General features: G+C 34.7%; 1 protein-coding gene across 4 annotated transcripts in view; it reads right to left on the bottom strand.

Moving 5' to 3' along the window:
* LOC128669324 (uncharacterized protein) overlaps positions 1 to 15765 on the bottom strand; it is an 18655-nt gene extending 2890 nt beyond the window's left edge. The window contains exons 1-4 of one of the 4 annotated variants that reach the window (XM_053744076.1): positions 15644 to 15765; positions 7810 to 8160; positions 1197 to 1390; positions 53 to 209 (exon numbers count right to left, since the gene is read on the bottom strand). In XM_053744076.1, the coding sequence (XP_053600051.1) occupies positions 53 to 209; positions 1197 to 1390; positions 7810 to 7971 (513 nt within the window). In that variant the 5' untranslated portion in view covers positions 7972 to 8160; positions 15644 to 15765. Of the gene's footprint in view, positions 1 to 52; positions 210 to 1196; positions 1391 to 7809; positions 8240 to 15643 lie in introns of all 4 variants that reach the window. The other 3 variants (XM_053744075.1, XM_053744077.2, XM_053744078.2) reach the window with 3 other exon arrangements.

The raw sequence follows: 15765 nt of genomic DNA, 5'->3' as shown, positions 1-15765 counted from the left end.
ACCGTGCACCGAGTCACCTAGAAATAAAAAGAATCAAACAAGGATTACATACCGTACAGTTCGCCAGTCCGTCTTCCCCAATATCTAGAATAGACCCAGAGTAGCATGGGCCCTGGGACAGCCTGTAGTAACAGCGACCGTCAGCTGGCCAAAACAGCAGAGTCTCGTCTGCACATTGCTGGGGTCGCATGCACATTCCTTGACGCTCACTGAAAAATGTTTTCAAAATAATTAAACAAATAAATTAAAGTATTTATTTCAGGCAATAAAAATTACGGTCCACGTGAAATATTGGTAAAGGACTTAGAAATAATTCGGTCTTTTCCGTCAGTGCCTACATCATCGGGTACATGGTCACTTGCCACAGCCATCAGATCGCTATTGCTGTTTCGCGCACCTTGGGAAACAGATGCTGACTGCAAATACAGTATCACGTCTTTATCCCCTTAAGCCGTAACACCGCTCTGAAGGCATGTCGGACCCGCTAGAATTACAAGCCTTTAGAATATAGCATTTAGTAGCAGTAAATTGTTATTGTTTTCCATTAACAATAGACTTTACGGTAACTGCATTGTCTGAATCACGAATGGAGTTAGTTTCTATTTTTGTCGGGTTACCATTACCTGTCAATCTTATTAAAATATTAGAAAATATATATATTAATATAATAATAATATATTCATTGGTTCTATTAAAAAGCGTTTTTGAATACGTTTACGTGAAAACTAATGAATACGTTTGATTCGGTAAGATTGGTCATCAATCTTAGTAGGGCAAGGTCTCGGGTAATGCCTTGGACCTGGACGTGATGACTACAGAATACTAAATACAGGAAAACAAGATTCATTTAAAACGTATTTCACAAATAAGCCTTTGGGTTTTGCCCCCAATTGATGAGTCAGATGAAGCACTTGCGATGGTTTCAATCTATTGCAATGAAATCAGAATCAGAAATGTTTAATTTCAAAAGTTATACACCAAAATAAATTCTTTTTTCAGTCTGCAAACCAACATTCAGGTAGACACTGTGTGTATGTGTCTAATGCCACTAAATGGTAGTGTTCTTTGTCTTTAAGCGACTTTAGACAACTCGAACAAAATCTGACCTGACAGCGGTGTTAGCAACAAACTTAAACGGTGTCTGCAAGAAAAACGAAAGACTTTTAACTACACGAACTTCCCAGATGCTCACCTACCCTCGCTTGTTGAAAGACTCCTCCACCGGTGCAAAATATTCCCCAGGTCTACAAGGTCCTCGATCGAACAGCTTGTGGCACGTGGTAGAGTGAGGCAGCTGGGCAGTTCCCGGTGGACACTTACATTCAGCCACCGTCCGCCCGCCCCAGCGACCTGGACTCAGCTCCTGTGTCTCCGGGCATGGATAACCTTTCTGGAATCGAGAGAGAACACATTGAGATCATTTGTAGATTGTAAATGCGTGAATTTCGAAGGGCGGACACACTAAATTGGGGCGGACACTTAAAAATCAAAAAAGTGCCTACTTTTTTGATTAACTTTTACAATCAGCAATTATTTTTAGCTGGACCAGGGTGGACTGGACTAAGCAGATATGTATAGCAATAATCTGAGCAAAATTTTCCTGAAAACTAACAAAATTAATTACTTATGATATTTGATTTGGTCCCACCCTAGAATAGGACCACTCCATAACTTCTCTTTACATACGAGGCGACTAAGGGACACATGACTTTGACACTTAATTGATTAAAAGCATTTCAAGGACCGTCAGGTGAATAAATAACTAAATATTAGGACAAATCACACAGATTAAGCTAGCCCCTAAGTAAGTTCAAGACTTGTGTTATGGGATACTAACTCAACGATACTATATTTTATAACAAATACATATATAGAGAAACATCCATGACCCGGGCCAATCAGAAAAAGATCATTTTCCATCATGACCCGACCGGGATCGAACCCGGGACCTCTGCGTTCAGGGGCACTCACTTTACCACTGCGCCACCGAGGTCGTCAAAAATGAATCAAGTTTTCATTGTCTACGAGTCCTCAAGAAAAAGTTCTCACAAGTTTATAACAATTTAAATGGAGTGAAATGAGAAGAAATCTAATAGTAGTTTAGTAACTAAACTATTAAGCGGATTAAAAACACCGCTAAACCGATTTAAGTCCTTATTCAGCTATTAGTAAAGGAGAATAAATGATAGTATGTTAATTTAATAGTGGCAAAAGATCCAAAATTTACATGCGCATGTAAACCACTTTATGATTAGATTCTCGTGGTTTTAGGACTTAACCGGGTCTTTTCTTGGTGCATTCACCATCGATAATTAGCTTTATATTTATTTCTACTAATGTCCAGCTGAGGGCAGGATAGGGCTGACATGATGATGGGATATGTTTATTTATTTAACTTTTTTTGCTAACATAGTACGCAAGAAGCATTCTCTACCATAAGGTGGAGCTTCGGGGAAAGCTGAAAATAAATTCATAGTGATAGGTGTAAGTAATTAATGTGAATAAATAAATAATACTAAGTAAATATATAAGCAGATGGGTGAAACTACCTATATAATAAAAATCTATCTTTCGTTGTATTTTTCTCTTGTTCGTATTTCTCATGACCAAACACAAGGAATTTCTTAGCAACATTAATAGAGTGATTTGTCATTGCGTTCTCCATACATGGTCATTTTCATCTAGATGCAGCAACTAACCAACAGAACTAGTTCTATCCAAATAAAAGCAAATGGAATGAAACTCAACACACGACAGTACCCAAACATACGTCTGTCTGTTAAATAACGTGACCCATGCCCCGACCCTCACTGAGAAGACCAGTGTGCCTTACATCATGTGATTCGCATCCAAGCTTCCTAGTTTTGGAAAAATTTGCCATACATAACTCCGTACAATTCCTTGATGATAATTGACGGTTATGGCAATCGAATACCAAATACTACAATGTACAAGCCTTTGCATGTTCATATGACATTTTAACTCACACTCGATGTCTGTTTACTCGAGACAGCGAATAAATCGATTTGACACACAGGCAAAAGCGTGAAAGTTGAGATAAGGCGAATATTATAAAAAATAGAGATATAATCTCTAGTAATAATGCTATATGCCCTTCGCCTACTGAACAGTAACACTCGAATAATGGAGACGTAATTCATAGCGCCACATTATGAATTTTATCTCGATTATTCGCGATGAATATTTAGAATGAATATATAAATGATTCTATCCCGTTCAGAAGATGCTTGGTTTTTTTTTCTAAAACCGCCGAAACCAGGACCTGTTTTCATTAGTCTAAAAGAAACGTCAAAAAGATATAATACTATCTATTATATACTAGATATAATTAGCTAAATTACTATCCATCTGTTATTTCATTCTTTTGTGAAGTCGGAATGGCTATTAAATAATTATGAATCATATTTGGTTAATAAAGCGTTACATGTATAAGAAACGTTTCGCATTATAACCTTAATACGAAGATAAACCTCATTGATTTCGTATGTCTGTGCCCATAATGTATTTAAATCTCTTTATTACATGATTCTTCTGTTTTCATGATAATTTTACATGGGTATATAACTGTGAAATTACAATAACCATTCGTAAAAACGTCATAAGAATAACGGTTTTTCAAAACATGTATTATGAATTAATTTGTTTTCAATTTATTGAAAATTTTTACTGTATGTCATTAACGAAAACCTTGAAAGACTTATCCAAAATATATGGTTTTTTACTTAAATAAATTATTTAATATTTTTAAAATTACTAATAGGTAGAGTATGTGATTGTTTATTTTTTTTTTTTCATATGAGATTTAGATACTCCATATATAAATGGTACACTTTTTGACTCCAAGAAATGTGACGTCACCTCTACTCACTGTAATACAAGTTGTTTTTTTTTTTATTTATTTACAAAAGTATCAGATTTGACTTGATGGCTCAATACTCAATTCTTTATTTGCATCCTTAATGTAAGTAACAGATCTTTCTTATATGTAATAGAGACAATTAGGGACCCTTACGGGCTACCCTACCCTACTTTTTGGCTACCCTATTGTTACCCTATTAGTATAACTATTAAATCATCGTTCATTCGGCTCCATCTGAACGTCCGTTCGAACGAGTTGAGTAACATACTTTTGTCCGAATTATAACATTTGTCAGTATAATAATAGGTACTGACACATAATTGTTTTATGAAAAGGTTTCATGCCACATTAGATGTGAAAGTTGCCAACTGCCTCGGGTTAGTCCACAGATACAAAATCATTACATTGTAATGTTCTTATATCTATTAGGTTAGTCTCAATTAAAAGTTCGCAAATACAAAGTCTTACGTTGCTCTCTTTGTCTACCTAGTTCCGTCAATTGTAATTTTATTTATTTATTTAAACTTATTCCTTTTTTAGTTTTGGTGTTGTAAATATATGTTTAAATGAAATAAATAAACATGTACTTAATTTTAATTAATATTAATTTTAATTCAGTGTTTGTGTCAATTTTATTATAGGAAATATATATGGATGGAAGTCGGAAATAATCGGTTGTTCGATACACTGCGCGACTTAAATCAATATTTTCTTAATTTTTGACAAATTAAATTCTAATGTATTTTTGATACCTAGCGTCGGTTAGCACAGCATTGGTCGAGTTCCAGCCTTAATCAAATTAATGCAGTCGGACCGGTCGATGAGTACGCATTGGTAATAAGGCGAATTTGCAATGAATGTGGACAGGTTCATGTGCTGTTACATGTATTTGTGAAAGACCATGACCGATCGATCTTATGACATACCTACTGACCCACTGACTCTTAATCACAAGAACAATGAATAATTGTATAAGATGTTTATATTATAACTGTTAAATGTTACATGATCTAGCGATCTTTACATGAGTAACATCATTTTTTTTTACAACCAAGAAAGAAAACTGTAATTAACATGGGTAAAAACATAAATTTAGATTCTAGAATTCAACTCGTTGGTTTAATACAATTTTAATTGTAAGTTTTTTTAATTGTTGTAGTGTGTTTAATCAAATTAAAATTGTAACAATATTTTTTTAAATTAAATAAATAAATCAATTATATTAGAACTATAATAATTACAATGAACATTTTTTTTGTTAGCCTGTTGGTGTGTCACACTGCTGGGCAGCCTTCCTTTTTCCACAAATCTCTGTCGAGCCCGTTGCCACCCCGCAGGAACCCATCTTTTACCTCATCTCTAACAAACAATAAAAAACTAAATCTAAAACGACAGCAAAAAAAAAAAAACTCAAATCATTGCAACGTCGAGTGCCAATACTTTCTTTGCGCTTGGATTTCACCCTCCGGCAGACAGCGGATTCTTATAGTATCCCGCTTTATCCTAAAACTTTTAGTTTTTTATAATTATGTCGGTTGTGTATGTATCATTATTGTAACAATTGTTGACAAACCAAATAAAAACATTAAAATAAAACCCAACGCTAATTTACGGAACCCTAAAAACATGACGGTTAAGACAACTGGTGCCTTAAAGTTACGGTGTAAAATGTGTGGCTTTACGGAAGTCGAGACTGTGGCTTAGATCAAAAAAGAAAAACGAAATACTGCGGTTATTCGTGGGAATATGAATTTGTTCAGAACAATGTAATATTGTGTAAACAACTTGATAACGAAACGTTACAAAATAAATATTTTTTTCTCATCATAAATATATAATGTATCTATTTACAATTTATTGACCTAGTTACAGAAATTATAAAGTTTTATTTCTAGTTTATTATTGTGTACACGTGATTAATTTATCAGTGATTTTTATACAAACGACTCACGATGATTGATTAAAGTTAGATTTCAATTAAATTAGAACATGTCTAGTAGATATCTCCGTGATAGCGTTGTCATCCCATGTTCATATGCATGCAAAATTACTACTCAATCATAAAGAGGAAGTGTATTTTAGTTTCAGAGAGAATTGATCTCATCATAATCAGCTATTCTACTAGATGGCGGTAGGTAGTCGCAAAATTCATGTCAGATGCCTCTAGGCGACTTTAACAATATCTGACAAGCAATAACACACTTGATATGAATGTACGAATGATCATCGGCCATTTTAATGTCCCTACTGCTGGGGCACTGGCCTTCCTCCGATGTTGAGCTTGGGCAGGCGTAAAGCGGAAGAAATTGAGGAAATTCTCGGTGTTTCTGTGTCACACAGAATTTCTTGAATTGACGACGTCGGTGGCGCAGTGGTAAGGTTCTGGCCACTGAACCGAGAGGTCCCGGGTTCGATCCCCGGTCGGGTCATGATGGAAAATGATCTTGATTGGCCCGGGTGTTGGATGTTTATCTATATATGTATTTGTTATAAAATATAGTATCATTGAGTTAGGATCCCATAACACAAGTCTCGAACTTACTTTGGGGCTAGCTCAATCTGTGTGATTTGTCCTAATATATTTATTTATTTAATTTCTTCGGAAACTCGATCACCGAGTAACTATATTTACAAGTGTCACTACCCTTGTAAATATAGTTATTCAGTGATCGAGAACTAAAATCTTCATCATTTATTACAAGTTTCGATTTCGGTAAAAGAATTATAAGGAAATCGAAGCTTGTAATAAATGAGGGAAGATTCTAGTTGACCTAACAGTGGAGCCGTACTCCTGTTATAGAATTGGTCGGACATTGCGGCGTGGCTCCTCCGCAGCTCGTCCCAAACGGAATGTGTACATTGTTTGAGGTGAGATGTTTGCTCAATATGCACTCGACGGAAATTGAAACTGGTTTATGTTCAAAGTAGAGATTTTATTGTCGAAATTTACTTAAAATTGGTCAATTTGTGTTCGTGAGTTATTTGATCTATCTTTTTCCTGGGGCTTCACCCGTGTGAGTTTCCCATGGGAACTGTACTTTCTCCTGGAATGATACCTTACTTACTTTGTAATGTTAGTTAGGTAGAATCAGAATAATGCACACGATACTGTCCAAGTCTTAAAAAGTTGAAAAATTAAATGAAGATTTTCTTTATTACTTAACAATAGTTATCATGAAATTTTGTTATAAAAGAAATTGAGCTCCAAAATTATATTTGCTTGTTGAAACAAAATATTATAATGAAAACAAGTGTAGTTACCTAACTGGTTCTTGAAAAATGTAAGCTTATCTTTGAGATGATAAAATACGTGATCAGCCGCATATCACGGCGTTTATAAACCGCTTGCACGCGAGTCACGTAGTTAAATTGATTTTTGGAAAGATGGTGATGCAATGCTCAAACTTAGCTCGTTTTTGATAAACTTGAATGAAATATAATGTGGTCAAGTAAATGGTTTCAACAGAAATGTCTTGTTTTCTGTTACTGAGCCTTCTGAGTATTCTTTTTGAGCCTGTATCTAACAATTTGCTGCAACTAGCACTGGAGTCTTCACTTTTAAAAGACAAACATTATGATTCCGACTGCAATGCCAAGTTCTCGCCAATTTATTAAAAACATGATCATCACATATGTTGAATTTGATTAGCGACGTGTGAATAGAATAGAACCACTACATATCCTCCTTTGAAATTCGTACGAGGCGACTAAGGAAGACAGCTTAGGCGGCTGATAGGCAAAAATAGCATTCCCAATTAGGGTTGATGTCAAGCAAGCGGTCGGTTGTAAAGTCACAGAGAATTTTAAGCCACGAATTAATTAATTTAACGCCAAGAATCACAGAGTCAAGGAAGAAGAGAGAAGAAGAAGAGAGAAGAGGAAGAAGAGATAACTGCATAAGAAAAAATTAAAGCAAAAAGTATACAAACCTTATAAATAGTGTAACACTTCCCATCTGAAGGCCAGTACAGCATCAGCCACCCTCTAGGATGGGCGGCACAAGGGTTTCTCCTCACGTCCGCCCACGGCGGTGGCAGCACTGCAGCATGGGAGCCGCACAACAGTGCAGCCAACCACACCCACGCCGCCATTTTCAAATTCGTACGTTCTTTTTGTCACATCATATTTTAAACACAGATTTTACTTCTTAACTTTTTTATATAAATTTATAGGTATATCTTTTTTTATATAATTTTTTTGAAAAATTATTTTTTTTATTGTCACAAAAATTTTCATCACACATTATACATTTTTTACTGTGTATCTTCCATAGATGATACCTTTTTGTAGCGTTGAAATTTGTTAAATGTAAGTGGATTTTTTAGGCTACAAATGAATATATTTCTATTTCTATTCAAACTGCAATTCAATATGGATCTAGTTAGTTGTATTTTGCATATAAATTACTTGATGACTTGCGAGGACCAGATGTTGCGATGCCTATAAAGAAATCACTTTAGGCACGGTCCACGGATATAATAACTTTCAAATCCATTATATCTGAATTAATTCATTATCATCATAAATCAGAAAGTAATAGTCACGTACAACATTTTGGGCCTTGGGACATTAGGTATAATTAAAAGAATTACGTCTAAATGTCATATTATTTATATAATATATTATATATAGTTATTTCCGAAACCGATATTGGATGAGATTCTGAATTAGTGACAGGTTAATTGCCCATAGTTTCATAAGCCGAGAGGTACATTTGCGTTGCATTTCGCATGGACCTTAATATAGCAAATCTGAAAGTGGAAACATAACAGAAACAGAGACACAAATCCAGTTATATATTGCTGACTGTACTTCTAAAACCATGACAAAGCCTTCGAAAATAAACCAGCGAGTCTCGCCGCGGAAGCCACCGTCACATAATAATTTCTGCTCGCGTCCCTTCGCGAGTTATCTCTGTATAAAATAAACATTCCAGCTAAGTAAGTGTATCTTATTATAATTCATTATGTTTCCACGACTCGTGTGTATCAAATAGATACAAAACGACAGAGCTGCAAGCAGAAACGTTTTGGAGAACGCAATCGTATCGCCGCCATCGAGAAAATTTGAATGGAAAATTAAAAGCCCCCTTTATGTACGAGAGAGGTGCTGTCCATCCCAAATATATGTTGTGCATGGCATTAAAAAATTTTTGCTAGCGCCGCTGTAAAACATTTAAATAAAATATTAGGATTTCGTATAAATATGCATAAATATAGTACATGGGACAAGATATTTCATAGTTATATCGGATTTTCTATTACGTATAATAATAAATTTGTTATTATCAAATAATTGTGCGTGTTAAACTATTGTTATCTTAATTTCCTTTTTCTTAATAATAATTTGGTTTCGGCGCAATGTGGTGGGAAACATTTCAAAATGTTTATAGCCAAAGAAGAAAAACTTGAAATCAATCTTATATACCGACGCAACATTTTCAATTATTATTAATATAATCACCGTTTGCATTCACCAGAATTATGTACTTATTATTTAAGCTAAGTTACGTTCTAAATGTCAAATGTATGTTCTAAGCACATCCATCCAGTTATGCAATGGTCGCCAATAATATGACTATTTTACATATCAATCACTTATATCAAAGTTTGTCACTAGTAAATATAAGTAGATATATCTGTTCGACTCTGTTTAGATTTCTTATTTGGACTCTAAAGCTATTTTGCAAATATGAAAGATATTGAAACATGAAAAAGGACACCAAAGATAAACATTACAACAAATTTTATCAGCCGTGGTTCGAAGTTTGATGAGAATTTTCTTTTTCTTTTCCTATGACTTCTATAAATTTATATATAAATTCCAGAATTGTCCAAGCCATTGTGGAGTTACATTTTGACGACCTCGGTGGCGCAGTGGTAAAGTGCTTGCCTCTGAAGAACCGAGAGGTCCCGGGTTCGATCCCGGGTCGGGTCATGATCGAAAATGATCTTTTTGTTATTGTCCCGGGTCTTGGATGTTTATCTATATATGTATTTGTTATAAAATATAGTATCGTTGAGTATCCCATAACACAAGTCTCGAACTTACTTTGGGACTAGCTCATTTGTCATAATATATTTATTTCATTTATTTATTTATTGAGACAGGTTTTACAGTAGAAGTTTTTAAAGAAAAAAAAGCATCCTAATATTAAATCCCACAAGGTATATTAGTGTGCAGGTTGTCAATTACAAACATGCCCAAGTAATTGATCGGATTTCAACAATACAGGTTTTATACATTATCTTTCCCAATCCAATATCGAAACGTTGTATTGTCTCGTGCGAAACCGGCATTACTCTATAATAACCAAGTTCAAGTACCTTGATATTACCCCATGATAGCGGTACTTTGGTACAGTGGGCTGTAATAAAATTATCACCACTATAAAATTGAGTTACTTTTAGTAGATCATACGGGTGAATCTCTTGTTAAGAAGGCCTCGGTACCGTAACAGCTTTAAAATAAAGTTTGGATTACACCTCATGATCTACAGGTCAGGGTACCTCAGTGTTATGATAAGAGGTACTATTAGGACTAACGGTACAGTTACCGCTTCATGTGGCCAGTGATTACGAAATAAAAACGACAATTATATGGAGTATTCTAACCTACTTCTTGGATTACGTGCGCGTAATGGCGGCTCTGAGATTTGATATAACTTGATTAAAATATTTTAAATATTCTCACTTATTTTATGTCAACTAAACAGGAGAAATAAGAGTAGAAACCTATTAAATTTTTGTTTTTTTTTCTACAACTTTCCTGTTAGGTTAGGAGGTAAAAAATATATGATCTGCTCCAAATTTCAATAATCGCACTAATTGAGTTTCGAAGAGGATAATAACGAAAAATTATTCAAGTGATTATTTACATTATTTCCAATTTATAAAAAAAAATACTATCCCTAAGAAATACATTATAAATTGATCTTAAAAGTTTCTTATATCTCTTCATACTTGTATGAAGTACGTCTTACCAGGAAGGCGACATTTCCAACTTAAAAAATCTTTGAATGATGACTTAGCATTCATACAGCACGTTTCAAACTATTCTAGTCTGTCGGGATCAGTGGCGTAGCTTCCGCAGGCAGGACTGTCCGGGCCCTCATGTTCAGGGGTCCTTGGATCCTTAGGTCGCATACATATTTAAAAAAAAAAAATAAAATAAAATAAAAAAATTAAAATAAAAATATTTTTAAATATTGTCAATCATTGTAGTCATCGAATTTTTTTTAGAATCGACACGTGTCAAAAAACATGTCCGTGCAATAAACCGTTGAGCAGTTCCCTCGTTGGGAGCCGATCATGGGAGCACCATCAGATAGAGTTTAACATTCAAATTCATTGTCCAAGAAAGTCAAGCGAGATGTTGATAATTTCAACTCTGTAAGACCCGCGGAAGTACTTACCTGTGGAATCAACTTGCAAAATTTTATTACAAACGAAATAAAACCTTGTTAAAACTTAACAGTTCCGTTGGGGCCCTCAGAACTTTTTTGCACCAGGTCATGTTGTTACTTAGCTACGCCACTGGGGATCAACATAACCTCTTGGCATGGACTTCACAATCAGATCTACTAACGAGGAAGCGGGTAGTGATAGTATCTTAATAGATGCGCCAGATAAGGTACGGTTGGAAGAAATAGCTTCAATTGCCAACATAAATTACCTGTATTTATTTGTATAAATTCAATAAATGCTATATTCTCCCTACTTGGCAACATAATCTACTGTCATTTCCTTTTTTGTACTCCAAAAAATATTTGCGCAAAACTTAAATATCGGCTGAGTAATTAAACCTTGTAATAAAATAAATAGAACATACAAATTAAATTCTATTTAATTTAATAGGCATATAATGTACACCAATAACTTTTATCAAAATTATTTTCTTTAATCATTAGTTAATGTACTATAGAAATTCATCTAAAAAACTTAAAGTACTGACAAAAATTACTCAATTGCTTAATTGGCTCAATACATCATTGGCACGCCAGCTACAAGTACGGACCACTGTTACGTCAACCGTTAGACGCAGAAAAACTTGAGAAAAACGTCTGGAATTATTCGATTCCCATAACTTGTTTGAATATCGAACGGAACGCAGTTCGATAATGAAGTTCTTTGGACTGTTCTTGTTGCTAGCTGCAATACGATTGCTATTGCACGCGTGTTTCTTAAGCGTGCAATTATATATAAACTAGCTACGTTATGCTCGTGTTTTTGCCGTCTCAGACAGAAACACAAGTTCATATCCACAGTTGGATTGGATGCTAGTTTTGCAAAACTTATTTTTCTGGTACGTTCTTTCTTCATTATATACTTAATAAAAATCCTGTAAGCTGATACCATTTCATCCTAGAAAATCGGAAAATCTCCCCTAATTGATTGATTGACTGAAGTAAGCACACGAAAGGATATACACAATTGTACATTTCACCTGTAAAAAATCTACTTAGCCTGAGGAACAAAAAAAGCGACAGTTCCAGATACAAAAGCTAATTGTTGATAAAACTGGTGTTGTGTGAAATACCGGAACCGAACCTAAGCCCACTATCTCTCATCACACAACTCGCGACGTGACATCGTGCCTTCCTCTACACTATGAAAGGTTAACGCGACCATTTTACATGGTTGTTACGTAAAGTGTTATTTTACTATATTTATTATCTTTACATAGTATAAAACAAGGCCGCTTCCCGCTGTCTATCCTTATATACTTTAAAACTACTCAACTGATTTTGATGCTGTTTTTTTTTATAGATAAGAGTGATTCTAGAGTAGGGTTTAGGTGTATAGTTTATAATGGTTTAACCCGAGCGAAGTGGGGAGACGCTGCTAGTAATATATATCGAATATTTATAAACCGATTAGAATGAAATTTTTGACAATATTTTAACACAGAATATCGGAAAGTTACAGGAATTTTCTTTAATCTAATCATCGGAAATAGATTTGTAAATTTTATAATATAATAAAATACATTTCATCTTTTAAGGCGTGTTAAATTATTCCAAAACTACCCACCATTTTTTCTTCATCTCCGAGCGAATCTCAACATCCGCCATCAAATAAAAATTATTTCTAAGCAAAATCGTCACCGTCGACTAATCTACTTACCAAACCCTATTTGGGGTTCGGTTGTCAGTTACCTTTTTTTTTCACTACGAGATCATAAGGATAAAAGATACGCACAAAACCTTTTCTAACCCTTCTTTTACAGTTGGATAAAGAGTCATGAAAAGATAAACATATCATCATGTGCTGACTTCGTCGAAAGGCCAGATCAATGATGCAAGACCTCCTAATTGCTAGATAGTGGTAGTCTCATATTGAAATATTGGCTTTCGAAAGCAGTTGCTTCGATGGCCTACTTTTTGTAAATAGGAACAATTGTATTGGTTTGCACAGAGTACATACGAGCTTTTGCTATGTGGCTTTTGCAAACGACTTCGCCCGCGTGATGTTCCAATGGAGACAGTATACTTTTTTCCAGGATGAAGGTAACAGACCTTCTCCGTTCAGCTATCTATACTTCCATATTTTGGAGACATAATATATGTAATTTTGTTACACATCATCTGTAGCTTATAGATCTTATAGATCTTAGGCTATAGCTATAGCTATAGCTATAGCTATAGCTTATAGATCTTAGGCTCTGACGTTTGAAACGCTCAGATGAAAGAGAGAGTTCAGAGCCTTTGAGGTGTTAAGTCCTTACCAGTACCAAAAGGGCCGCGTGACCACAAGACAAGTAGATTAATCGTAATAACCTGTATAACTATTATTCAATTAATAGATACATATTTTCACAGCTAGGTTTGTAAGAATAAATTAAAGAAAATATAATTTCAAACATATTCACAGAGATTGGAAAAATAACAGAAACGCTTAAGTTAAAATTTGTGAAATTATTAAGGTTAATGGAATGCTTACTGTTATTACCAGTGATTTTTTATCTATTGTTTAGAATGATAGATAGTTTAGAGTTTTAGACCATCAATGGACAACACTCTGCGGGCATTGTACTGAACACCATGCCACATTATGCACAACCATTATCTGGGTCCGATGGACAGAAACAGAGAAAGAGGCACAAGACGTCCAGAACCGCAAACAAATATTTGCCCGCACTGGGAATGGAACCTAGGACCTCAACGGACAGGCGTGGTGGTGTCTACACCACGCGGAGTGTAATACAATAATCAGCGTAATTATCAATAATACTTTAATGTTTAACGGAAAATGTGCGGTTATCGTAATGTCTTATTTTAAATACTTAATAAGTAAGTCGTTGTTCAGGTAAATACTGTTTTTCAACTATTTGCATGAATTATTTGAAGCCTAAAAACAGACTAGGCGCGTGACTCATTTGCGATCGTAGTGGTAGAAGGGGTGAAATGGTCGATTGTATTTTTTGGAATAGATTTGGGTTGGTTTGTACGAAATAGCAGTTTGTAAAAAAAATAATTAATTAATTTAAATATCTCGGGGAGTTCTCTTCTTTCATCTGAGCGTTTCCCGGTTGCTTCCACAACCGCAAACGTCAGAACCTAAGATCAGCTATAGGAGATGATGTGTCACAAAATTACATATATTATGACTCTAAAAAAAATAAATTAGGACGTGGCACGATTGCTTCTTGGTCCCAATCGTCCAACGACCCACATAAAAGGGGCTATTTAGTTGCTATATTCTCATACAAGTGAACATAAAAAGATGACACCAAAAGATTGCATTTGTGTCCAAACTGAGCCCTCTTAACCGCGTAATTATCAACTTTAAAAACTTACAATAAGTCTTTAGTCAAGTTAAGATTATTTTGTTTTAACTTCCGCTGGTTTTATCTTAGGCCATCGTAGTTTTTGCTCAAAAGATTGGATAATAGACGTTTGTTGCAAAATACTTGGTTTTTACGGACAATCTCTTTTGTTCGCTGCATCTAGTGATAAATGGTCGAATAGACTCGCTTTGTGACTAACTATGATTGAAAACGGAAACGGATACTCATTGTATAGAGACCTATGTAACAAAATAACCTAGCTCTCGTAATCTGTCAATGTACTTAAATAGGAAAAATGTGACTATACTTAGTTTTAAATCCACACCAAAGTTAAGGAGAAGTTAGGATTTCATATTTTCAACTCCCAACGACTCAAACAGGGGGATGCCGCAAGTTTGATGTGACTGTGCATGTGTCTGTCTGTGATGTCGTAGCTCCTAAACGGATGAACCAATTTTGTACATCTTTTTTTGAAAGATTAATTAGATGGCAAGTTATTTTCGATGAAAAAATTTACAAATTATTAATAAATTATTTTTTAGCTTTTCTTTAGTACGATATCGAAAACAGAAAACTTTTAACTTCAACATTGTTTTTTATAATTTTAAGAACAGGTAGAGCCAACAAAGATATCTTCATTAAACTACGTTTTCTTTTAATTTACTGCCCAGTTTTAAACTGTCTTCCACTCGTATGTTAACTCTGTGATATTCTGTGAGGGTACTTTTAATATAACTAAATAATATTATTTAACGATATCGGACATACTTTACTTTATGCTTAGCCTAAGGTTAAAATACTATAACGAATTTAAAAATGTTACTCCTTTTTTAGTGAAAAAAGGCAAAGAGAGAAATAAAAAATTAAAGGACACGCGAACAAATTTAAAATTTGCACTGGCTGAAAATTATGAGGTGACCCTCGAAAATCACAGTATAAAAATTATAAATTGTTCTAAATTTAAATAATATTTACACAGATGAACTAAAAATATACACGCGTCGTCACACGTGTTCGCGGATCGCGGGCGCTGCCGCGCGCACCGTCCTTTCTTTGCCGGTAGAGACTGACGCTTCCGAACGAGCGCCGAATCTACT

The sequence above is a fragment of the Plodia interpunctella genome, chromosome 4, assembly GCF_027563975.2.
Source record: "Plodia interpunctella isolate USDA-ARS_2022_Savannah chromosome 4, ilPloInte3.2, whole genome shotgun sequence".
Taxonomy (NCBI): Eukaryota; Metazoa; Arthropoda; class Insecta; order Lepidoptera; family Pyralidae; genus Plodia; species Plodia interpunctella.
Note: the sequence above shows the minus strand (reverse complement) of the source record. Positions and strands in the feature narration are given on the sequence as shown.